At 43.0% G+C, this 24,138-nt stretch overlaps 2 protein-coding genes across 6 annotated transcripts in view; both read right to left on the reverse strand.

The window, feature by feature from the left end:
• The window catches only part of TTPAL (alpha tocopherol transfer protein like), a 14,519-nt gene extending 6,759 nt beyond the window's left edge, over positions 1-7,760 (reverse strand). The window contains exons 1-3 of one of the 4 annotated variants that reach the window (XM_074210134.1): positions 7,646-7,760; positions 5,261-5,717; positions 1,567-1,760 (exon numbers count right to left, since the gene is read on the reverse strand). In XM_074210134.1, coding sequence (XP_074066235.1) covers positions 1,567-1,760; positions 5,261-5,702 — 636 coding nt within the window. In that variant the 5' untranslated portion in view covers positions 5,703-5,717; positions 7,646-7,760. The other 3 variants (XM_074210136.1, XM_074210133.1, XM_074210135.1) reach the window with 3 other exon arrangements.
• Positions 7,761-8,091: 331 nt separating this feature from the next.
• The window catches only part of HNF4A (hepatocyte nuclear factor 4 alpha), a 47,191-nt gene continuing 31,144 nt past the window's right edge, over positions 8,092-24,138 (reverse strand). For both annotated transcript variants that reach the window (XM_074210132.1, XM_074210131.1), the window contains exon 10: positions 8,092-23,809. In XM_074210132.1, the coding sequence (XP_074066233.1) occupies positions 23,667-23,809 (143 nt within the window). In that variant the 3' untranslated portion in view covers positions 8,092-23,666. The remainder of the gene's footprint in view (positions 23,810-24,138) is intronic.

Genomic DNA, 24,138 nt, shown 5'->3' on the forward strand with positions numbered 1-24,138 from the left:
ATACTGTGGAAAGCCTTGAATGCTGATCTAACATGGGGTTTGGTCTTTAGCTGGACAATGGAACCACTGGAAACTCTGGGATGGGGTGAGCTGCATCACAGTGTATTAGGGAGACCAATGTGAGGTGGTGCATAGAATGGACCACAGAGAGGCAGGAAGAGGAGGAAGCCAAGGAAGAGCTTAAATAGGTAAGAGCAGTGGTTGTGAGAATGGAGAAGAATAAGGAGATTTCTCTAGAGATGGACCCAGTTTCCTGCTTAGGCTGAGAGGTGGGCCCCCATTCAGTGGGAGTTTTCCCTGACACTCACTGATCTCCTATAGTATTTCAAAAGAGCCAGACTTTACAAAATGTCTACGCCTCAGTCAATGGTATTCTGAGTAATTCTGGCTCCAACAATGTCTTTGGTGGGGGGGGGGGCAATCTTCTAATGGCAATACTGTCAAAAGTCCTTAGCTGGACAATCCTCAGATGACTGGCATCAACTCTGTTGCAGGCATTGTTCACCAAGCTTTTCCAGTTGAGGGGTCCTGTCAGAACCTGGGTTTTGCTAGCACAGTCATGCAGAATGCAGGGTCCCTTCCCCAGAACCAAAGGACATGAAAAGAGTACCAGGCCTCATGTCCCAGATGTTAAAAAGTACTTTGAAAACATTATCATATGAAAAATGCTTCTTGCCTCCAGAGAAATAATTGATGGAGACTGATGCACATCAAAGAATACTATTTTAAACTTTTTTGGGGGGTTTGTATTTTCAACATGGCTAGTATGGAAATATGTTTTGCATGACTGCAAATGTACAACTATGTCAAATTGCTTATCATTTCAAGGAGGGGAAAAAGGGAGGAAAAGAATTTGAAATTCAAAAATGTTAAAAAACAAAGTTAAAAATTATTTTATACATATAATTGGAAAAAATAAATATATAAAAAAAATCATACAATTTGCTTCAACAAGTTGAGGCACAAAAATACTCAAATTTTTCTACAGGAGGTTTGGCTTTGAAAAATTTCATCAAAAAAACAGGAAGAAAAGTTCCATGCCTATATATTTCATATGAATGACTGCAAAAATGAGTTTCTACATCTTGGGGGGGGGAAAAGTCAATTTCTGAGGAACTGGACTGCTTTGCTTTCTGTATCTCAGATTTTCAGAGCTGATCTTGTCCAAACTATAGGAGTTTAGAGAAACCAACACAGACATTAGCAGGTCCACAGAATAAAGTGAAACTTTCTTTTTTTTTCTCTTTTTTTCTTAGGTTTTTTTGCAAGGCAAACGGGGTTAAATGGCTTGCCCAAGGCCACACAGCTAGGTAATTATTAAGTGTCTGAGACCAGATTTGAACCCAGGTACTACGGACTCCAGGGCCAGTGCTTTATCCACTATGCCACCTAGCCGCTCCTAAAGTGAAACTTTCAATTCATTTATGGCTTTGGGGGAAATAATGGACAAGCTGAATTCTAAAAGAAAAGTCAAATCATTTCCCAACTCAGCAACTCCAAGAATAAAGGATAAAGTGTCAACTAACTAATATATAAATTGTTCCCCAACCCAAGTAGGGACCTTACCTGAAGAATTCCAATCACTTTTTTGGCTATAAAAGGACCAAAGTGGGAAGCCTTGGCTAAGCCAACTCCTTTGTAGTCTGCAAGGATAACAATTCCATTCACTTGGGTCTCCTCGGACTGAATCAACTTTTCTAACGTTAAGTATATGGCACGAATGTTCTCAGTGATTGGGTAGTTACTTGGAATCCATCTATCTAAGGTTACAAGATACAGAGGGGAGAAATGAACAATAACAATGCACAGCTCATAATTCTAAAGCATCTACAATTTACAAAACATTTTATTCAATAGGTCTGTGAAGAAGGAGGGAATAGCCTGGGTCTGTACCAAACTGCATAAATGAGAGGCACTGAAGCCTAGAGAGCTTCCTTGACCCCCAAGGATATCAGTGACTTGCATGTGTGGAAGCACACATGCCCTGCTGCCAGCTCTCCATTCTCTTCAGCAGAGGTGTCCAGTGTGGGCTATACCAGCAGCTTAGTGATAAAGAGGATGGGGTGCTGGATCTAGAGTCAGGGAGACCTGAATTTGGGTATTCTTAACCTTAGAACTGTGAATCTTTGCTTTTTAAATACCTTTACAACTGCATTTCAATATAATTGGTTTTCTTTGTAATATTTTCCTTATTTTATTTTCCTTAAAAATACCAGTTATCTCTTCCAAATTGTGACTTTTCCCATTGTGACTATGATATATCACAAGGCAGCATAAAAAAATTAAATGGGAATTTGGAGGGAGTTTTATGCCTGTAGACAACATAGAAAAAAATTTTTTTAAGGCAATGGGGGTCCTCCTGACTCCCCACTTAGCTATCCAAATAGAAAGTTTAGAAGCTAAGAAATGGATAAAATATATATGTAGAGTTTTATAGAATATCAACATATTTTATTTTTTAATGCCATAATAATTCAGACTTCTTTTTTGGTATGAAGAAAGGGCCAAAATATTTTATGCAGATTTTCTAGATCATAGGGGTGCTGCACCCCTAACTCTTGCAATGTGGAAGAGATAACTATATTCTGAGAAGGGAGCCAGAGGCTTTACCAGACTGCCAAGGAGGTCCATGAAACAAATAGACAAAAAAGGTTAAGAACCTCCTACCTTAGTTCAAAGCTTTCAAATATTTATTACCCGGGTGAGATTTTTCAGTCTCAGCTACCTCATCTGTAAAATGACCTAAATGGGATAGCATTTATAAAGTGTTTTTCAAAACCTTTAAGGACTAAGCAAATGCTAATTCTGATTATTATTAATAACACATACTATTACCTATATTTTGCAGCAGAGAAATTTAAAACTTAAAGAGTCTACGAGATTTACTCGCTGTTCCCAGATCTGGTATTAATGACAACGACAGCTGTGACAATAGTTCAGATTTCCACAATCACTCCTTTACAGTTCACAGATTACAAAATGTTAGTTTCATAATTCTTTCTTTGATTATGAGCTAACAATTCAAAGAGTCTATTCCTCTCATTTTACAAATGGGGAAATTGAAACCCAGAGAATTTGTGGTTTTTTAGTTTTTTGCAAGGCAAATGGAGTTAAGTGGCTTGCCCAAGGCCACACAGGTAGGTAATTTTTAAGTGTCTGCGGCCAGATTTGAACTCAGGTACTCCTGACTCCAGGGCCAGTGCTCTATCCACTGTGTCACCTAACTGCCCCAAAGCCCAGAGAGTTTTGTTCAAGGTATGTGACTTCACTGACTGAACTGGGAATCCAGATGAGGTCTCCTGAGTCTGAATCTGTTGTATTGACTTTACACTGAGATGCTGACAACACACTGCAATTTTATCGATTTAGGAAGCATTTTACTTTCAATTCTAACTGTTTTTAGTCTAATGGTTAATATCCCCATGGCAAGGTACATATGTGTGTGATTGTAAAGGACAAGGGGACTTTACAGTGAGTAATATTATAAATTGATCCTATCAGGCCAATTTCAAGTTAATGAGAGTAAATACTGGTGAACCATGTTAACTAATCAATCATCAATCAATAAGCGTTTACTAATTGATTACTTTTTTTGCCAGGTATTGTGCCAGATACAAAGAAAAAGCAAAAAAAAAAACAGTTCCTGTCAGCAAGGAGTTAAACCAGGTATTGTGCCAGATACAAAGAAAAAGCAAAAAAAAAAAAAAAAAACAGTTCCTGTCAGCAAGGAGTTAAACCAGATCTGCTACCATCATAGAAACTCAGGTCCTCTTAACAAGCTATCAAGGCTTCCTGTAGGGCCCAGCACTGGCTGACCTTAGGGGGACTACTTGGGGCCGCTAGGTGGTGCCAGAGCACAAAGAGCCTAGGGTCAGCTGTCTGGAGTCCTAAGTCTTCTCTGGTTTAAGTCCTGCCTTGGACACATTGTGTTTGCCTTGGTTTCCTCTTCAGAAAAATGAGCTGGAGAAGGAAATGACAAACCCCTCCAGTATCTTTGCCTAGAAAATCCCAAATCTGAACATGACTTTAAAACTCCTGACCAAAGTGGGATCTTCCCTTCTAAGCTACTTACTTCATTGCCCTCTCTGGACTGGATGCCTGAAGCCATGGCACTTGGCAGAGATGGTTAGTGTGTCTTCTCTCCTAGAAGATGCTCTCCTAGTTCTGGAGCAATGCTTTTCTCCCCACTCTGAGGCAGGCCATGCTGGTTTTATTTTCCCACTTCACAGGTGACCAGCCTAGAGCTCAGGTTCTGAAGGGATTTAGGTCCCAGAACTGGTTATTAGTGTAAGAGCTGCCTGATTCCCAGTCTGTGGTTCTTGCCATCATGCTACCTGTCCACCTTCCCACTCACTTATCTAGTCCCTGTCAGGCAGTGCCAGACTCACTATCAAAGGGAAGCCTAGGGTTGCATGGAAGTTTTGTGCTGCTCTCCTCATTCTCAAATTGGTTCATGGGCTCACAAGGAAGCAAGCTCCCTCTGCTGCCACAGACTCCATCTCCTATGTGGTAGTTCTTTAAATACTTGCAGATAGCTACCATGCCCCCACCTCAACCCCTCACCACATCCTCTCCACTGACACAGAGTGTATACCCACTAAACAGACATTTCCATGATTTTTAGTGGCCAACAGTTCCTTGACTGGTGGCCAACCTTCTAGTAACGAGTGCTTAGCTCAGACAATGGTCACACTGTCCACTGAGAGGCCCACTTCATGGTCTCTCAGCTCTATAGGATCTACCAAGGCTCTAGTAGAGGGCTCTCCCCACATGATCAAATAATCATTGAGCTAAAACTAGACAGCTCCTTTTCCTTTGTTCAAAGGGTTATTAGAAAGGACACAAAGAACTATTGTCAACTATTAAAGAGAGGGGGCACTGGGTCATCTAAAGTCAGATGACCTAGGTTTAAATTCCAGGTTTACTCCTTTTTATGGAACTTTAAACAAGTCACTTTCTTCCTCTGGGCCTCAGTTTCCTTTTCTGTAAAATGCAGAAGTTGGTTAGAGGTTCTCTCAGGTCTTTTTTTTTGTTTTTGCAAGGCAATGGGGTTAAGTGACTTGCCCAAAGTCACACAGCTAGGTAATTATTAAAGTGTCTGAGACTGGGTTTGAACTCAGGTTCTCCTGACTCCAGGACTGGTGCTCTATCTAGTGTGCTACCTAGCTGCCCCAATCACAGGTCTTTTCTTGCTTGAAATTCCATGAAAGTTCAAATGCAACACAAGTTCACAGAGATAATCAACATTCAAGAGACATACCTGGACGAAGGCAAACTACCTGGCAGCCCCTTGGGTCCAAGTGAGGTAACACAGTGAGAAAACCTGATCCCAGAACCTCCTTCAGGGCAGAGGGCTTCAGGTTATCAAATACTTCAGGCCAGCTCCTCCGACAACTGTGATAGTTGACCAGAAGCTGCAAGGCTCGGTCATAGTCAAACTTTCGGGCTCGGAGGAAGCGCAGGAGAAAAGCATCATCCAATGACGTACTTAGATTGGGATAGTCTTTACAGACCATGTCTCGAAGGGCCTGAACATCCCGGAGCCGCCATTCTGGTTTCTCCTGAAGTTCCTCTCGGGCTTTGGTGATGAGCTCTTCAGTCAGGGAGCACACATAGCCCGGCCGTTTGGGAAGATGTAGCTCATTTTCAGGCAGAGATGCCGCAGATGGGCTTGTTCTTAGACAGTCACTTTCTTCGGACATTAGAATATCAGGAAGCTGTCCAAAAGAATTTTAAAAATCCATTCTAAGCCCATTTAATAGCAAGTTGTATTCCCCATAAAACCTATCTGTCATAATGTACAAGAAAGTAGTTTTGAAAGAGAAGCCAAATTGCCAGGGAGGGGAAAGTACAAAATTCTCTCTCAAGTGGAAAACCCTTTAATTCCCCCAGTTGTTAGTGACCTCTTCCCCAAAATTTTGTAAATTTATGTCTTGTATTTGCTTCTCTATAGAGGCTGATACCCCTAGTAGAATGTGAGCTCCTTGAAGGCGAATGCTGTCTTCAGCCTTTGTATGGCAGAACCTACTACAAAGCTCACTTAGCAAGCACCTGAGAATGCTTCTTGATTAACTGAAACAAGTAAATACTCGGCCTCTACCCACAGGCCCTATTCAGTCGAAAACAAAGTTGGGGCAACTCGTGGTAAAATGACATTGGATGAGTCCCCTTCTCTCTCTGGGACTTCATTTCTGCCCTGTAAAATAAGAGTTGGAATAAACGCTGTCCAGCAACCCTTCGGTTCATCTCTTGTGCACTCTACTTCAGATGACGGTGGTGCCTGGGTGACAGGGTGAGGGCTTGGGCTTTCTACTAAGTCTGCAGTCTACAGAGAGGGCAAGCAGCTTTTACCGGGGATGCCCTCTCCCTGGGATGGCTCCTTTCATAAGTTATTCCCTTCCCCTGTGTACACTTTCCTCCTTAACCTCCCCTTCCACGGGTCTTCTTTTCCTCTGATTCACCCTTCCCCAGGTTCACCCCCCCCCCCCCGAGCCTCATTGTCTCCTTCCCGGTCTTCCCTCTCAGGCCCCTCTGTCCAGGTCTTGTCCCCGTCCTCTCCCCCTTGCCCATCCTTTAGTCTGGCTCCGCACCTGCACCCCGTTTCCCGGTGGCTTGGCCCTGCCCTCCAGGGGTCCACCTTCTAGTGAAGGGACAACGCGGACCAGGTCATTGGAGGGAAAAAACAGTAACTTCCAGATCAGTGGCTTTAACCCCTCCCAGCCGGTGAACTTGGCCTTCAACCCCCCAGCCTGAACTTGGCTTGGGGTTTTTTCATTTGATACCTGAATCTCAACGTAACTGATTTCCTTCGAAATCATCTGCATTTTATTCCTTTAAAAACGTTCCCCTTTACCAAACTGTACGTGAAAAGGTTCAAAAGCTGGGCTGCGGGGGGGATCAAAGGCGGCTTGCCCGGAGGAGGGGCTTCTAAGAGCCGGAAGCGGGGCGGACCCGACGCCGCGGGGCGGGGCTTGCCCAATAGCCGTCGGTCCAGTTTGGGGGAGCTGGTGGGCGGAGAGGGGCTGGAGTGAGCCAGCCGGGGAGGCAGGCGCTTTAAACGCCAAACAGAGACGTCGGCATTCTGGATCCCGGGGCCAGCAGAAAGCGCACCGCAAGGGGGAAACGGGTCGGCCCGAGGCCGTGGGGACGTCACACAGGCAGCCGCGCCGCGGAGAAGGGTGGGAGGGGGCGGGACTGAAAGGTGGGGACGGGTGCGATTGGCCGGCTGCGAGGGGAGCAGGACGAGGAGTGGAGAGAGGGAGACGGGGCCTCGGCCGCTGATTGGGCGCAGAGGCGGAGGGGCGTGTCCAGGGGGGAGCCTGGGCAGGTTGGGGAGGGCCGGCCTTCCGGGGTTCTGGGGGGCGGAGGGGCAGGAAAGGGCGAGTCCCGTTTTGAGCGACTTGTGTTTGCCCCAATTACAGGACACCCGAGGACGGCCGCCCGGCAGCAGCTGGGGGAGAGGGGCTGGCGGTCGGGGCGGCCGGACGCTCTCCCTCCCGCTTTTCCCGGCCCCGCCTTAGACACGCGCACGCGCACGCGCACACACCGCCCCCCCCCCCCCCGGCCGCGGCCCCGCCCCCCGGCCGGACGCGCGCGGACCCTCGCCAGCCCCGCCCCTCCCGCCCCGGGGCGCGCAGACACTCACCAGCCCCCCGGGCCAGAACGGAAGGGAGGGTGGGCCGGGTCACAGGCAGCCTGGAGCCTCCGCCAGCACCGCGGACAGGTCCGACCCACCGACGGTTCCGCCCGCCCCTCCGCGACGGAAGTGACGCAGTACTGGCCGCAGGATCCCTGCACAGGCGCAGTGGCGAGGTGGAAGTCGCGAGGTCCGGCCCCGGGCTCCCGGCACCGGCGCCTCCCCCAGCCCCTCCTCTAGAGGGAGGCGGAGAGCTGCCCTCCTCCATCCATCCTCCCGTGAACCTAGTAACCTTTTTAGTGTATTATGGGTCTCCTCCGGCAGTCCCCTTCTAAGAATAATTTTAAATTCCTAAAATAAAACACAAGATCACACATATTAGCTTGAAAGGCAATTATCAATGTATTTTTTTATGAGTTCACGGTCTGGAACTCCCAAACTGCACTTTATTCCAAGCATAAAACAGAATATCCCAGTTCGAATGAGGTTAGAGATGATTATCTCAGCAGCCTCGTTTTATTGATGAGGAAACCGGGGTCCGGAGAGGAAGCAAACGGCCTACTCAGAGCGCATGGCTTTTGTTTTTGCTGGCATAGCACATGCAGGTTTACAGTGAATTTGATCCTCACGGCAAGCAGGCTGTTATTGTCCTCATTTTACAGATAAGGACACTGAGGCAGACCGGAGACGTGACTGACCAGTGTCAGTTGTGCAGTGAGTTAGGCTCCAGAGGCAGATCTGAAACTGGATCTTTTTTTTTGGACATTTTAACATTTTGACATTTTATTTGTTTTCCAATTATATACAATAGTAATATGTACCCATCATTTTTTGCAAGGCTCTGAATTCTACAATTCCCCCACACACACAGAAGGCTGTCCATGCCACACGTTGATGTAAATTGAATGTGTTATAAGAATAAACATAAGGGGGGGCGGCTAGGTAGTGTAGTGGATGAAGCACTGGCCTTGGAGTCAGGAGTACCTGGGTTCAAATCCGGTCTCAGACACTTAATAATTACCTAGCTGTGTGGCCTTGGGCAAGCCACTTAACCCCATTTGCCTTGCAAAAAAAAAAAAGAATAAACATAAGCCCCCTCCCCCCAAGAAGATGAGAAACCTTAAGAATAGAGAGAGAGAAAAAAAAAATTGTACTTCAGTCCGTGTTCAGATTCCAATGGCTCTGTCTCTGGGGTGAGTTGCTTTCTTTATCATAAGTCTACCAGAGAAGTTGTGAAGCTGGATCTCCTGACTCTCAGTCCAGATCCCTTCCTCTTTAACTTTGACCCTAAAGTGATCGTCAGTTCTAGAGGGGAATCTTTTTTTTTAGCTTTTTTTTTTGCAAGGCAAGTGGGGTTAAGTGGCTTGTCCAAGGCCACACAGCTAGGTAATTATGTGTCTGAGGTCTAATTTGAACCCAGGTCCTCCTGACTCCAGGGCTGGTGCTCTATCCACTGTGCCACCTAGCCACCCTCTAGAGAAGAATTTTTAAGGAAACTGGGTTTCCTCTTCTGTAAAATGAGGGGATTGGATCGATGGAATCCAGAGATTCTCCTGAGTCTGATTTTCCTGTTCTAAGCTCTTTCCTAGCTGACATGTAACTTTTGTGTGTAATCCACCCATCTGGCAGTCTGTGAAACTTATAGATTCCTTAGAATACTGGTTGTCAATGTATAAAGGACAGTAGGATTACTGTCAAAACAGCTATCAACTACCTATCATTCATCTAACATTTAAAACAAGTCCACAGACCCCATTAAGAACCACTGCCTAAAATAAAAGGATCCTTTCCTAATCCTTTCCCTTATTTTCCATCTCCCATCCTCTTTTATTTGGTTTTTGGGTGAGGATTGATTGACAGGTATCCTGGACCTCCGGTCTTTTTTCTTTTCTTTTTTTTAGGTTTTTGCAAGGCAAATGGGGTTAAGTGGCTTGCCCAAGGCCACACAGCTAGGTAATTATTAAGTGTCTGAGACTGGATTTGAACCCAGGTACTCCTGACTCCAGAGCCGGTGCTTTATCCACTATGCCACCTAGCCACAGGGAAACCCTGCAGTAGCAGGCAGTGTGTCAGGGAAGTCTTTGGCTGAAGCCAAGTCAGAGATGGTGCAAAACCCATTAGCATCTTCTCAATATGCTCATCATCTGTGGCATCTTCTTTCTTTGAGGGCTCAGTAATCTGATGTCCTCAGGATAACTGGTATACTAAAATGGTGAGGACATGGGTAATAGGTGTACAACAGAGCACATTCCCAGGGTAGTCGCCTTTGCCTCTGCTTTCTGGCCTCCCAAGTTCTGGCTCTCCATTGCCTGAACTGGACTGTGTTGAGGTGTGTTTCCTCCTGGAGACAGCAGGGGGAGCCTAAGACAGGGATAAGACCAGAGACTCCAGGGAGCCTCAAGATGGCACCAGGAGTCTTACTCCCATAGAAGTGACCCTTAGCTTGGTTTTCTCTCTTTCCCATGCTATAGACTGCTCCTTTATTTTCCATTTGGTCTCATTTTATAATTAAAGAATCATAGAATGTCTATTAGCTAAATGGAACCTTAGAACTTAAAATGTCAGAGATGTGAGGAACAGACCTTGTAGGTCATCTAGTCAGAGGGTCCTAGAGTTGAAAGGGTAATAAGAGACCATCTATTCCAATACTTTCATTTTAAAAATGAGTAAACAGGCCTATAAAGGTTAAGTGACAGACAAGATCATATAGCAAGAAAAAGACTGTCAAGACATGAATCTAACTCACATCATCTAAATCCAAATTCAGTATTATTTCTATTGCATCAACTCCTTTGTTTTACAGAGAATGAAACAGTTAAGTGGCAGAACTGGAATTCAAACCCAAAGTTAATTTTCTATCCATTACACTTGAGAAATATCTAAATAAATGACAAAACATAGGAAGAAACATTTAGAGGGGAGAAGGCCAATGGTTAAATCCTGGTAAGTTGACCTGACACCTGGAATATCCACAATCTTCAACTCTAACAGCTGTTCCTCCCTAGAAGTGATGCCTGGGTGACTGTAAGTGTCAGAAAGGGCTTCAGATGAATTGGGCACCAGAGCTGAAGCTGATTCTTTTTTTTGAATGTTAAGGGCATCTTGTAATTTCTAGGGAATTGTTTAGAAAGGGCTTCAGAAAATAAATTTTCGTACAAAGTGATTAATTTCTTCCTCTCAGTTCACTGTAAGCTTACTAATTAAAGCTGTTTAAAGACAAAATGGGCTTCCTTTTGGGCTCTATTACTAGAGATATTCAAGCAGAAGCTGGAAAGCCACTTTGTCAGAGATAGCTGCATTAAATGGGAGGTTAGACTAGATGACCTTTCCAGATTAGAGATTTTATCAATCTATGAAAGCTTGTTCTCATGGTAGGTGGCTCATCCAAACACAGAGAAGTGAGCAGTGTTCACACATGGGCTTCCTGCCATATTCATCAGCCAAGTCATGGATTGCCAATCCCTGATCTAATCCTTATATAAAGCACTGGCCATTTGTGAGGTCAATGGGACCTCAGGTTTGAAGAGACCCTTCCTTAATGAATGTATCTTAAGCCCAACTGGGAGTCAGCAGTGGAAGGAGACTGGTCTGGGAGTCAAGAGATATTGACTTGACTTCTAGCTTTTTTTCCATTGTCATCATCCCACATCTGAATTTTCTCAGATACCCTCTTTTTTTTTCTCTATGTCATTTGAGACTTATGTTGTTAAGGATCAACTTCCAGGTAACAAAGCTATTGAATTCAAGAATCTAGGAATCCTTTACCCAAGATCCCTCTAACCTAGTTATAAAAACCATGCAAACATGCTTCTTATACTTTCCAGTTAAGTTGCCAATAGGCATGTGCTTTGTCCCCTGGGACCCTGAAGAATAAAATATTCTTGAGCACAATTCATTCATCAGGCTTAATGCTAGAACAGGTTTAAAAGATCACATGGGCCAATCTTTTCTTTCTTTTTTTTTTTTTAATAGATTGGGAAGCTGAGGCTCAGAAAGTAGAAGCTATTTTACCAAGATCACATCAATTTGAAGCAGAAGCAGAAGCAGAATTTGGGTTCTCTGACTCCAAAGAGCGTTCTTTCTGTACAGTGCCCTCACCTTAATTCATTTCGACAAACATTAATTATCTACTCTTTCAAGGCCCCAGTATTGGGAATATCAGAATAGATATGACCCAAATTCTTTTTTTCAAAAAGTTATGGAGCAAAGGTTGAGAATGAAATGTCATAAACTGTATGAAGGACCATTGGTATGAGAGAAGACTGGAAAGATAGACTGGAACCTGGAATGTCACACTAAGAAATTTATGATTTATTCAGCAGAGAATGGGGAATGTTTGAAGGGTTGTTCAGTGAAAGGAGGCTCACAATTATTTCATGTTGGCCCAAAGGGAAGAACTAAGAACAATGGGTAGGAGAAGCTGCAGAACCCAAGTCTTCTCCAGTGTTTTGTATTACCACAAAGTCTTATTAAGGATTCACATTTCTATAGAGGATTCAGATATCAGAAAAACAGACAGAGAAATAATTTGCTCAGGATTATATAGTTAGATATTGGGGATAGAAATGGAATCCAGGTTCCCTAATGACAAGACTTTTTTTCTCTTTATCACATTTATTCTTTTTATTTATTTGACTGACAAGTCTAATCCAGGCTGTTTGTGGGCCTTGGAACCCAGAACATCAAACCTCTGGCTCAGCTCTAACTAAACCCTGTTTTTCCTGTTGTTTATGTTCCTGGAGCACGAGCCGTGGAGTAAACCTTAGCTCACCCTCCCCTCTGTGTCCCTTTCTTTTTAAAAACAAGCTTTGATTTAACAAATTGCCCTAATATACATGTCTTTTTGCAGAGGTTCTAAGCCACTTTGTTTGAAGAAGCACCACTTGGGGGAAGACTGCCACAGAGGAGTTTCCAAACAGAGATGAGGGCGGGGATTGTGTTTTTCCAGTCACTGATTGATTTGCTAACCTTCTGAGTCAGCATAGCTCGAACAGGTCTCCTGGGAGGGACAGGGTGTACTCACTGTTCCCAGGTGTCCTGAAGGCCTAAGCATTTACGGCACAGAGCCCCCCTGGGGGTGGAGTGGAAGGGGTGGAGACTTTCCAGTGGTCCAGTGAAGATTCAAGATCTTTCTATCTGGTGTCCAGTGGTAGAAGAGAACTTAGAATATAGAATATTAGAACAAATAATAGAAGAGCTAGAAGAGACCTCAGAGCCTGAAATGCAACATGTCAGAGCAGAAGGGGATCTGAGAACATAGAACGGGAAAGGACCTTAGATCTCACCTTATAATGCCAAAGTTGGCAAATAAAGGGACTTTAGAGACCATCTGGTCCAACCTGGAGAATGAACTTGTCCAAGATCACCAAGGATTTGCACTGAGATTCAAATCCAAGTCTCCTTACTTTCAGTCCTGAGCTCTTTACCATGAACCAGCCTATCTGGTTTATTTACATTTCCTTCTACAGGACCATCCAACCCCCACTCTCAGAATTTTTCTTTGCCAATTCATACCTCTTCTTGTATCACTCTTTCTTCTCCAGTGATCATTCTCTACCCAATGTTATTTTATTCTTCCCCCCCCCCACAACTGGGTGTCTGAGCCAATAGAACGCTGTTCCTGAAATTCAGATCCAATCTCAGAAACTTGCTAGATGTATGACCCTGGACAAGTCACTTTACCTTCTATTTTCTTCAATTTTTTCAACTGTAAGGTGTCTGAGTATCTAATGAGTTATTTGTATAAAACATGCATCATAGTGCCTGGTATACCATAGGTGTCATATAAATGCTTATTCCCTTCCTCCACTCCCAATTGTCCTTATGCCCTGCACCTTTCCCAGTCCATCAAAATGGACAATCCAATGGCTTCTCTGGGTCCTGCTCATCACATAAACTGATTTGCCATGTGGTATTAGTTAATGGCTGATGGCTGATAATTGTTTCCCTTGAATACTGCCCTCTTAAGTCAAGAAGATCTGGGTTGTCTTAAGTATACTTCTATCAACAAGTGGCCATCATGGTCATCTAAATCTAGTTTCTGATTTATCCTGCCTCTGTGACCTTGGACAAGTGGTTTACTCTCTTGGTCCTCCAAGAGATAGCAAAGCAGATAGCAACATACAGTGGTAAAGGGAGTTTACTCACTTGAAGTTTTCATTATCAATGAAATCATAGATCTGCCCTCCAGAAAGAAAAGAGGATAAATCTAAATACGAGTCAAGAAATCCAGCTCTACCATTAACTTGCTCTATGACCTTGAGCAAGTCATTTCTTCTCCCTAGCCCTCCCATTCTCTGAAGAATAAGTGGGTTGAGCTTAAAGACTCCAAGGTCCTTTCTCTCTGTGTAAGTCCCTTCCCTTTCTAACAGAACTCTCTATTCTCTTTCTCCCATTGACTCCGACAGTTGATTTTCTGTTGTAGATCCCTTTGGAGGCTAACATTCTGTGTTCTCAGAGTGTCCTAACCTTCTGTGATCTGGGCCCCAGGGTCCTTTGGTTTGCAGACTGAGAGGACATTTGTGTTCATCCAAGCACCATTGCCAGGGCTCTGCCCCCTGCTAAGCTGAAGAAGGGATTGTCGGGAGTTTTTGTGCACATATCCTAATTTATGACCCAGCTCCTATCTGGTGCTCAGAAGTAAGCAGGGCCACCCAAGGCCATAAATTCCTGCTATCTTTGGGCAGTATCTCCATAGCACTAGTTGTTTACTAAGCTCCTCATGATTGTTCTTTATCACTCCTTACTCACAAAGAGAAGTGGAACACATTGTCCCCTTCCCCATGAGAGTAGATGTAACTGGGGGCCTAATGAAGTTTCAGTTTTGCTCAGAGACACCCCCCCCCCTTTGGGTCATAGTGGGCTCACAGATTCCATCAAGATCTAGTTGAGGCCTTAGCCCATTGAAGCACTATATAAACACAATGGAGAGAGCTCCAGTCCTAGGATATGTCAAGATGGGTTCAAGTTCTGGCAGTACCACATGACTCACAAACCTATAAAACATTTAGATATTCCATGAACCCAAGTCGGATCTTATTTGCAGGTCCCCATAATCTGGCCACAGGTGCTAGCCCTAACCCCCAGCCACCTTAAATCCTACTATGTATTCTTTAGTGTTCCACCAACAAGCCACTCTATTTCTCTTCTCCCTGCCATTTTCTCAATCTGTCTCCAATGTCTGAAATGTTCTCCCTCTTCATCTCCACCTCCTGATTTTCCTGGCTTTCTTCAAGTCCCACCTAAAATAAACTCTTCTTCTTCGGGAAGCCTTCTCCAATCTCTCTTAATTCTAGTGCTTTCTCTCTATTATTTGCAAGTTAACCCTGTGTATAACTTGTTTGTATATACTTGTTTGCATGTTGTCTCCTCCAATAAATTGTGAGTTCCTAGAGGACAAGGACTGAATTTTGTTTTTCTTTTTATCTTCAATGCTCAGCATAGTGTCTGAGCACATAGTAGGCACTTAATAAATGATTATTGACTTACTGATTGTCTAGTGATAACATAGAATGTGAATGGGGTTCAGCTGGTCTGTTTTGTGGTCAGACTATACTCTTCCTAGGGTCAGATGTCACCAAAGTGTATATTTAAACTATGGGGGAATAATAGAGGAGTGTGAATAGGTCCATGAAAACCAGACCACTTATGCTTGGAACTGGAGATTAGGCATGAAGAAAAGTGAAGTCCTTGTCTTTGATGAGATAAACTGGGTAACATCCATAGAAGGGTAACCAGAATGGTTAGAGCTCTGAGGACCATAACATTTAATAATGGGTGGAAGGAACTGGAAATGTTTCTCTTGAACTTGGTAGCAGAGGGAAAGGGGTATAGAGAAGACATAGTATTTATCTTCAAGCATCTTTAGGGTGTTTACCTAGATAAGGGATTATACTTATAGAGGCAATGGATATAACCAGAGGTAGTAGATAGAAGTTCCAAAAGAGATCAATTTAAGCTTGATATTAGGAAAACCTTTCAAGTAATGAGAGTTACTCAAAGTAAAATGTTTGGGGAGTAAGTTCATTTTCCCTTGATAGAGATTGGATGGTCATTTGTTTGATATATGTCCAAGGAATTCCTTTTCAGTTTCAGATTGCACTAATCACTAGTTCACAAAGTCACTGCTGATGTCCCTTTCAATTTGAAATCCTATGATTATGAGTTCATAGCCTAGTTGGAGACACAGGTCATACATAAATAGTACAACTAGAGAACAGGACAAGATGATACATGACTCTTTGGCTGTAGATTCAAGGACTGGTTTCTTTTCCCTGAAGTATCTGTTCTGAAGAACAGAAGAGGGAGAGCGAGACTTCAAAGGGCCCAGCCCAAGGTGGGTGAGGGAAACGTTGCTAACCTGGGCAAACAGCCTTCTGGTAATAAAGATAATGCTTTCTCAGGGAGGGCTTGAGGGAGAAGGTCAGAGGAGCTTTTCTGAACCTAGGGGAGGAACATCAGTGCTCAGATTGCCTTTGGGCCCTATGAGATAGATGATCTGGAGGGAAAAAAGAGACTGGGAATCTTCTGTTTCCCCAGGTCCAAGAGGAAGGTTGTGAAGCTTCTTCCATTGAATTTGGCATGACCATTCTCATCAGCTGCTATGGGACAGGGATACTTAGACCTGACTTTGGGGGTGGTGGAGAGGAGGGGAAATCTGAGTACAAAATGAGATGGGTAGTTTATTTCTAGTATCTTTTTAATTGCTAGGGTCCTTTCCAGATCTGTCACCCTTTTTTGTTCTAAAGCACCTTCCTGTCCTGGTATCCACCAGCCCCTAAAGTAATTGCTAGTTCTAACATTTCCTTCTAATCCTAAAGGCTATATAATTCTACCATTCTTTGGCATAAAATCCCCTAAAAAGACAGCATATTAATTTTAATCTTGAAAAGCAGAGTTGTTTCCCTGAAGTCTTCTCTAGATTAAGGAATACTCATTTCCCTCCTCAGGCTTTATTCTCTATCTTCTGAGGTCTCTTACAACTAGCCTTGATGAAGTTGTGCCTTTAGACACCTGGTAACTGCTTGTCTTGCTCAGCAGCACCTATATCTCAGCCCTGAAGCATCAGACTTCCTGCAGGGCAGTGCCCTGGCGAGCAGGCCTGTGGTTTATGGCCCCAATCATTACCTCTGCTAGACATTATCTAAGGGCCATAAAGCCCATTTACAGTTTTCTTTACCTCATAGATAAGCTCAGTAGTGCTTCCCAAGGCCGAGGCTGGAGGCAGGGTGGGGACCTTTCAGAAATGAAATAGATTAAGTTTTATGGTAAGGACTTATCTAAAAATACCACATTCCCATATCCTCAGATTGAACCTGCCAGGTGAAATCTCAGAGCCTACACAAAGGTAATATTTCTTCATTTACTTATTCATTCAGACATTTAATAAAGATTTGCTGGAGCACTAATAATAACAGCTCACAATTCTTTTACACTTTACAAAATATTTCCTTACACTGACCTTCTGAAATAGGTAGTACAAGTATTTCCACCCTCATTTTACAGATGAGTAAATTAAGGCTTTCTAAACTAAATTCAGTGAATGATAGGCCCAATGTCAAATGGTTAAGTGGTAGAGTTGGGATTTGAACCTAGGCTTCTGACTCCAAGTGCAGGGCTCTTTTTACTCCAAGCTCTTGTATTGATTAAGATCTTATTATGGAACTATAGCTCTGTCAGGCCCTAGAGGAAAGAAGAAAAGCATGACATAGGCTCTGACCTCAAATACTTAATATTTAATTGGAGTAACACTATGGTAGAAAGAATGATGGCCTTGCATAGGAAGCCTATCTCCTCTATAAAGGGGGGTGGTGGTGTCATTGTGAAGATAATGGTTTTAAAATTTGAAATTGTCATCATAATCCTTTTAGTATAACAGCACTATATATAAGCACATTTTATCTTTTATCTTTTTTTTAATTCAAAGACTCCTTATTCCTCAGGCAGGAAGTACAGTAGCCATTGATGAGCTGATTGGCATGAGAATTTTGACCTGTTCCATTTTTGACCTTGTCCTTCCTCAAACAGTCTCCCCTGTCCTACATTCAGGACACTGTATCTTGATTCAACAAAGTATTGAGGTCATACAAGTCAGAGAACAGGTCAACATGTCACATATTACTTTGTATTGTTGAGTAACCTTCTATGTGAATACTCTTGTTTTAGATCCTTGAAGGCAAGAATCTGACATTTTAGTTTTATGACCCTCAACAAATGATTTAACTTCAGTGTCCTGACTTATGAAATGAGAATAATACTTACAGAATCTACAGTTAGAAGAGATCTTGGAGATGAGATAGCTCAAGATCCTTATTTTACAGATATTTTACAGGGTAGGGAAGAAATTAATCCCAGATAACAGATAGAAAGAAGCAGAATCACTAGGATTCAACCCTTATGAATTCTAGACCCTTCTCCCATTACCATTTCCACTATGATTTTACCTCGTTGTATCCCCTTGGAGCCAACTTGTGATAAACACCAATTCACTACAAGAGTAGTGCCTTTCTAATAACAGTTCTAGGGAGGATGCAATGTAATTATCACCCCTATTTTGCAGAGCAGAAAATGAAGCCCAGTGAAGAGAGCTGACATGTCCAGGGCATGATCCAGTGTCTTCTGATACCCATCTCTGCTCCTTTTCTTGACACTAAGCGGGGTCCAACCCTGAAACCAGAGTTCAGGCCCTAAGCACCAAAAGGAAGGAAAAGATATCATAGGGCTTAGATTCTGGAGTGGTCTGATTAGAGCAAAGTGGTCCAGAAGAAAGAGAACTGAATCCAGAATAAGAGAATATGAATTCAGATCCTGTCTCTGATACCACCTATGTAATAAGTTAGGTAAGTTAGTCATCTTCCCTGGACCTCTGTTTCTTCATCTGTTAAATGAGGGAGTAGAGTGATATGCCTTCTGAACTCCCTTTCTGATCCTCTGTGGGGTTAGGTAAGAGGCCAGCTCTATCCCTTGAATGAAGAGAAAGACAACCAACCTGGAAGATCTATCACTGAATGAAGAATGACTTGGAATTAACCAGGTAGAGTTGATGAACAGAGTAATTGATGGAGTAAAGGCAGAGGAATTTATGGCTCCCTAGTTTTTATAGTCTTCTGCATAGATTTATTAAGCCTATTTCAGCTCTAAATAGCCTCCCCCAAGTAGTCAACTCCATGTTACAATGCACTGAACTGACTTTAGGCCTAGTTATACATTATTAGAAGTATTTCCTGGTAGTGACTAAGGTGGGGCATTTCCCAGGTGAGAGTCACAGGGCAAAAAAGGGCTAGGGCTAGGAGCTGTCCAGAGAATGTGGGGTGAGGCACAGCTCCTAGCCCTAATGGGAAGGCAAAGAAACAAAAGTTTAGAAAGTTTGGGGATTTTCACTAGGTTCTCAGATCAGCAGAGACAGAATAGGGACCAAAATTCAATTCTCTGGCTTCTAGGACATACCATCACTTTTAGTGTATCATTTTGTACCTGTTTCTCTTTTTGTTAGGATTCTTGACTCAGGGAAGAGGAGTATCAAAGACCAAGTGAAATAACTTCCCTTGAGCAAAAGGAATGTAGGCAGAGGGGAACATTCTTTTCTGAACAGGATTAGCATAGCTCTATCCAAGACCCCAAGAGGAAGAGTTTGTGGTTGATACCTTCTCTTTCCATGCTTTGGATTCTTAAGAGGAGGCTCTGGAAGATAGAAAAATCCAAAGGTATGAAAATTTAATATTGACATTTATGGACCAACTTGTTGGAGATCTATGCATGAAAGGGAGAACTTTCAAGCATCTTTCAAACTGCTTACCTATAGAAAGCAATTTGAACTTCATTCCCTAGTAGGCAGAAAGCAACAGAGTCCTGAAGGGTCACCCCTGAGAGGAGGAAGCAGCACCAAAGACACCAGAGGAATTTGTAGACTTCAGAGTTTAGCAACCTCTGTTTACAGTCTTGACTGTTGGATGGATTTATTGTCTTTGAAGCATAGAGGTTTTGCCACCAACTACCTATGTGACCTTGGAAAAATCACTGTCCTGAGTCTTTGCTCCTCACTAAAAAGAGGGTGTTGGACTTGCTAATGGTCCTTCAGCTGTAACATTCTGAGAACCTTTGAAAGATTCTAAATAATGTTTCTAAAGATTATTAAAGAAGAGGGACTCAATTTGAGAACTTCCCTTCTAACTATCATCTCTAGCTTTGGACTTATTTCTCTAGAGTCAGTAGCCTTTTCCTGGGAACTTGATCTAATATAATGAGGTAATGAGGTCCAGTTTTCTTAATATTCTAGATCCTGCTACTTGCTACCCTGGGGAAAAGGCTGGGTTCTCCAGAGACAAGGCCCATGTGTCTTCTGAAGAATTCTAATCTTCAGGGGCCCAGACAAGTTACTTTCTCAAGTCCTATTTCTGAGCTTTTTTTTTTTATCTTCCTAATAAGGTAATCCTAAGAGGGATAGCAATAAACACTTTTCCTTCAACAGATTTCCACAGTCTGTCTTGGCTAAGTTGTCCTCTGAATAAATACATGGTTCTTTATTACTCTGTTCTGCTGGGCATGGGTGACTGTTAGGTGGCACCAGGATGAAAATTTTCCTGCATTTGCTTTTCTCAGAAACATAATGTGCTTTTTGCAAAAAAAAATAATAAAATTTGCTTACCCTTGCCTTTTCCCCCCATGCATTTTGGATAGTAGTTGAAGCAAGACTCCTCTATTGACTCCCTCAGTTTTGAATAGTCTTGAAACATTTACCCCATCTACATACCCCCAAATCCTCCTTAAACCCCACCTTCATTTAACTTTTCCCCACCACTCAGACACATATACAAGCACACAAACACATGTTCACACACACACACACACATACAGATTTCCCACCAGGAAAAAAATTTAAATTTACTTTCACTGGCACATTAAGGGTGTTTAGCTTGGAGAAGAGCAGGGTTAATGGGAATAGGGCCACTATCTTCAAATTACTGAAGGGTTATAAATGGGGAGAGAAAACTTATTCTACATGATGGCTAGAATTTGGATCAATGAGTGGAAGTTATGTGGATGTAGATTCCAATTCAATTTTACAAAGAGCTCACAATAATAGTTGATCCAGGACGAAGCAAAATATTACAATAGGTAGTGAACTTTCCATCGTTAAAAGTGTTTGAGCAGAATTTGGGTGGCCCCTTAATAGAGATGCTAAAGGAGGGGTTCTTGAATTAAGTGAGAGATTAAACTAGATGATCCATGAAATATCTTCTGACTATAGGATTATATGATTCAAGTCTCAGTTTTGCTTCTAATTTATTGTAAGACCTTGGGTAAGTAGTTCCCTCATTTGTAAAATAAAAGGTTGAATTCAGATGCATAAAGTACATTCCAACTCTAATAGTTTATTCTAAGGTCCCTTCAGCTCTGACATTTTGTGTTCTGAGGACTCCTTTTCTGACATTCTTTGTTCTAGGGTCCCTTCTAAATCTGTTATGCTATTCCCTAAGATGTTCAGTTTTGATGCTCTATAAGTTTATAAGAAAGGAGGGAAAACCATCCATTTGGGAAGAGTTAGAAAACATCCTTGGTATTTATTTTGAAGATTAAAAAAAACTTTTTTAAAAATACAAACTAGGGCTAAGAAATGTTCTTTCCCTACTGGATGGCAATGATGGCAGTGGGAAGGGTTAAGAAGTTTTGGTCAGTCATTAGCACTACTCATGTCTCAATTCTCATCTCCCCTAGAATGTTTTTGAGGGAGGGGAGGAAAATGACCTAATGACTGAAACATTGCAGTGACCCTGAGGTTTTGAATTATTTGGAATTACACAACGAGAGATAATCAAGGCAAAATACAAAATAATTTAGTGAATACAATTGTCTTTGCCATTACAATGTTGCCGACTTTCAGTCACATACATCTTCCTCCCTTGACTTCTGAAGTACCTTCAGGGTTTTTGAGGAGGTCACTGAAACTATGCCAAGAGGTGAAGGTAGTTCTAGAAACTCTGGTGTACAATCCATCTTGGGAAGTGCCAAAGAGTTTGCCACCTTTTCCTCATGGGGATCTTGAGACTAGGACAGACACAGAAACGTCCCCTTGTCCTTGACCCACAATTGCAAAAAAGCCCAGTGACCAGAGCTTGATGGAGATGGTGGCAATTTGAATTCTACCTTATTGCCCACTCCTAGAATGATCCTTGGATGACAGTTATTATTGAATCATCCCTTCCTTTGTACATATATATATATATATATATATATATATATATATATACACACACACACATATATATATATATATTATATATTATTCATTTCTCCTCCCAAACAGGTTCAAATGTTCAGACACATCAGACCATGCCCAGGAATATTTATCCACATTTGATCCTAGAGAGCAGTCATCAGGGGGAGTTAAGACCAAGAAAATAACCCACCTTTCCATGATGTTTCCCTCCCCCCAGTGTGACTTTAGTGGATCTCTGGAAGCTTGGGGAGGAGGAAGTATAAATGTTGGGTATTAAGTGTGTCACCTTCCCTCCTCTCTTTTCATACCTTGTATTTTAAGAGGAGACTCAGGAAGATAGAAAATCCAAAGACATGAAGATTTGATGCTGGCATTTATGAACCAAATGGACTAATTTGTTGGAGCTCTAAGCAGGCAGAATTTCCTAAAACCTTTTGAAATCTATAGAAAGCACCTTGGAGACCATCCCTAGTAGGGCAGCAGAACACATGACTTAAAGAGTTCTGAAGGGTCACCCTTGGGAGGAAGGAACAGCACCAGGGAGGTCAGAAGAATCTGCAGATCTCAGAGTTTAGCTGTGACTATTCTGTTTACAATCTTGAGGGCTGAAAGGATTTCTTGTCTTTGAAGCATGGAGGTTTTGCCACTGACTGTCTATGTGACACTTGGCCTCCCTGGGTCTTTGCTCCTCTCTAAAACAGGGGTGGATTTGATGATCCCCAAGTTCCTTCCGGTTCTGACACTGAGATCCTTTGAAAGGTCATTGCTAAAGAAGACAGAACCTTCTACCTATCATCCCCAGTTTTGGGTTTACTTTTCTATAGTTCTGACTAGTCAGTAGCTTCTTCCTGGGTACTTGATCTTCTATCTTGAATACACTTGGTCTCATCACAAACAAGACTGGTTCCCAGCTCTGGACTTTTGGTCAAACTTTTTTCCCCAAATAATATATCTTCCCTATTTGTCTATCCAAACATGAATCCTGTTCTCTATGAAGTCCTCCTGGTCCACTCCCACTCCTCACCCCCTCACCACAATCCACAGTGAATCTTTTCCTTCTCCTGGACTCCTATTACATTTTTTATTGCCTTGAATTGTTCTCTAGTTTGTGCCCGTGTTTCTTGTCTTCCCAACTAGCTCCTTGGGGCTGATTCTCCATCTATGTTCCACAAAGTGAGTGCTTGGCACAGAGCTTGGTCCAGCAGATGCTTTTTTATAAAGTTATCTCAACTTCAGTTTCTGTGTCTTCTCCAGCCTGGAGAGGAAGATTCCTTCTTAATGCAAGTTTTAAGGGATTGGGACTGAGATGGCAGTGGGAGTAGACAGAGAGAGAGAGAGTCCTGGCCTGGCCTGGCCCATCCTCTGCCCAAAGAGCTCTGAGTCTTAGGGCTTTTAGTCTCCAAAGGAGAAGACAGGATGATTGTCCTAACTGCTGGTTCTGGAAGAATCCCAAGAGGAAGAGGTGGCGGTTGTTTTGGGGAAGTCAGGAGATGAGGAAACTGGCTGAATGGGGAGAAAGAGTTGAGAAACAACTAGTCTTACCCAAAGGTGACTGTTCCCAAACTTTCTCAATGTCCCCCAAAATAGGAGGAAAAGGATTGCAATAAGGCACACAAGTTGACAGCAGGAGCCTTTAGTCTGAGCTTTCTGCATTGCGCCTTTGGGATCCTAGGGCAGGTCTCATTGTTGTCCTACTTCACCAAGAGCGCTGGGAGTTCTGAGGGGGGCTGGTCCCTTTGGAGGCCAGGGAAAGACAAAACCAGGCTGGGAAGGGGCAGTATCTGGCCAATCTCCCCTGACCCCTCCAACCCCATGTTAGATGACCTCCTGCTTGGTGATGGTGGGCTGAGGGATGGCTGAGGGAGGCTTGACCACTGTGGCGATGGCTCCTGGCAGTAATTTGTAGGGCTCAGGCCCTGAATTGGCTGGTGGAGAGGGCTGTGGGGTCTCAGGAGTGGCTGGAAGGACAAAAAGACAAATACCACCACCTTAGTTAGCACTTCTGGGTCTCCGAGAAACAAAAGAAAGCCTCTGGACATAGGAGGCCGTGAGTTGAAATGGAAAAATAACAAAAATCTGGACTTGGGAATCAAGTCCTGGTTCTGACCCTAACTTACTATGGGCTCTTGAACCAAGTCATTGCCCCACCCCCACCCTCTTCATCTTTAGTCTCAGCTTCCACAGCTAATTAATAAGGGCCTTGGAGCAGACAATTTTTCTGATTCTTTTCCATTCTAACATTCTATGTTTTATGGTTTAAGGATTTTTCCAGTTCTAAAATTTGATA

The sequence above is a fragment of the Macrotis lagotis genome, chromosome 1 (genome assembly GCF_037893015.1).
Source record: "Macrotis lagotis isolate mMagLag1 chromosome 1, bilby.v1.9.chrom.fasta, whole genome shotgun sequence".
Taxonomy (NCBI): Eukaryota; Metazoa; Chordata; class Mammalia; order Peramelemorphia; family Peramelidae; genus Macrotis; species Macrotis lagotis.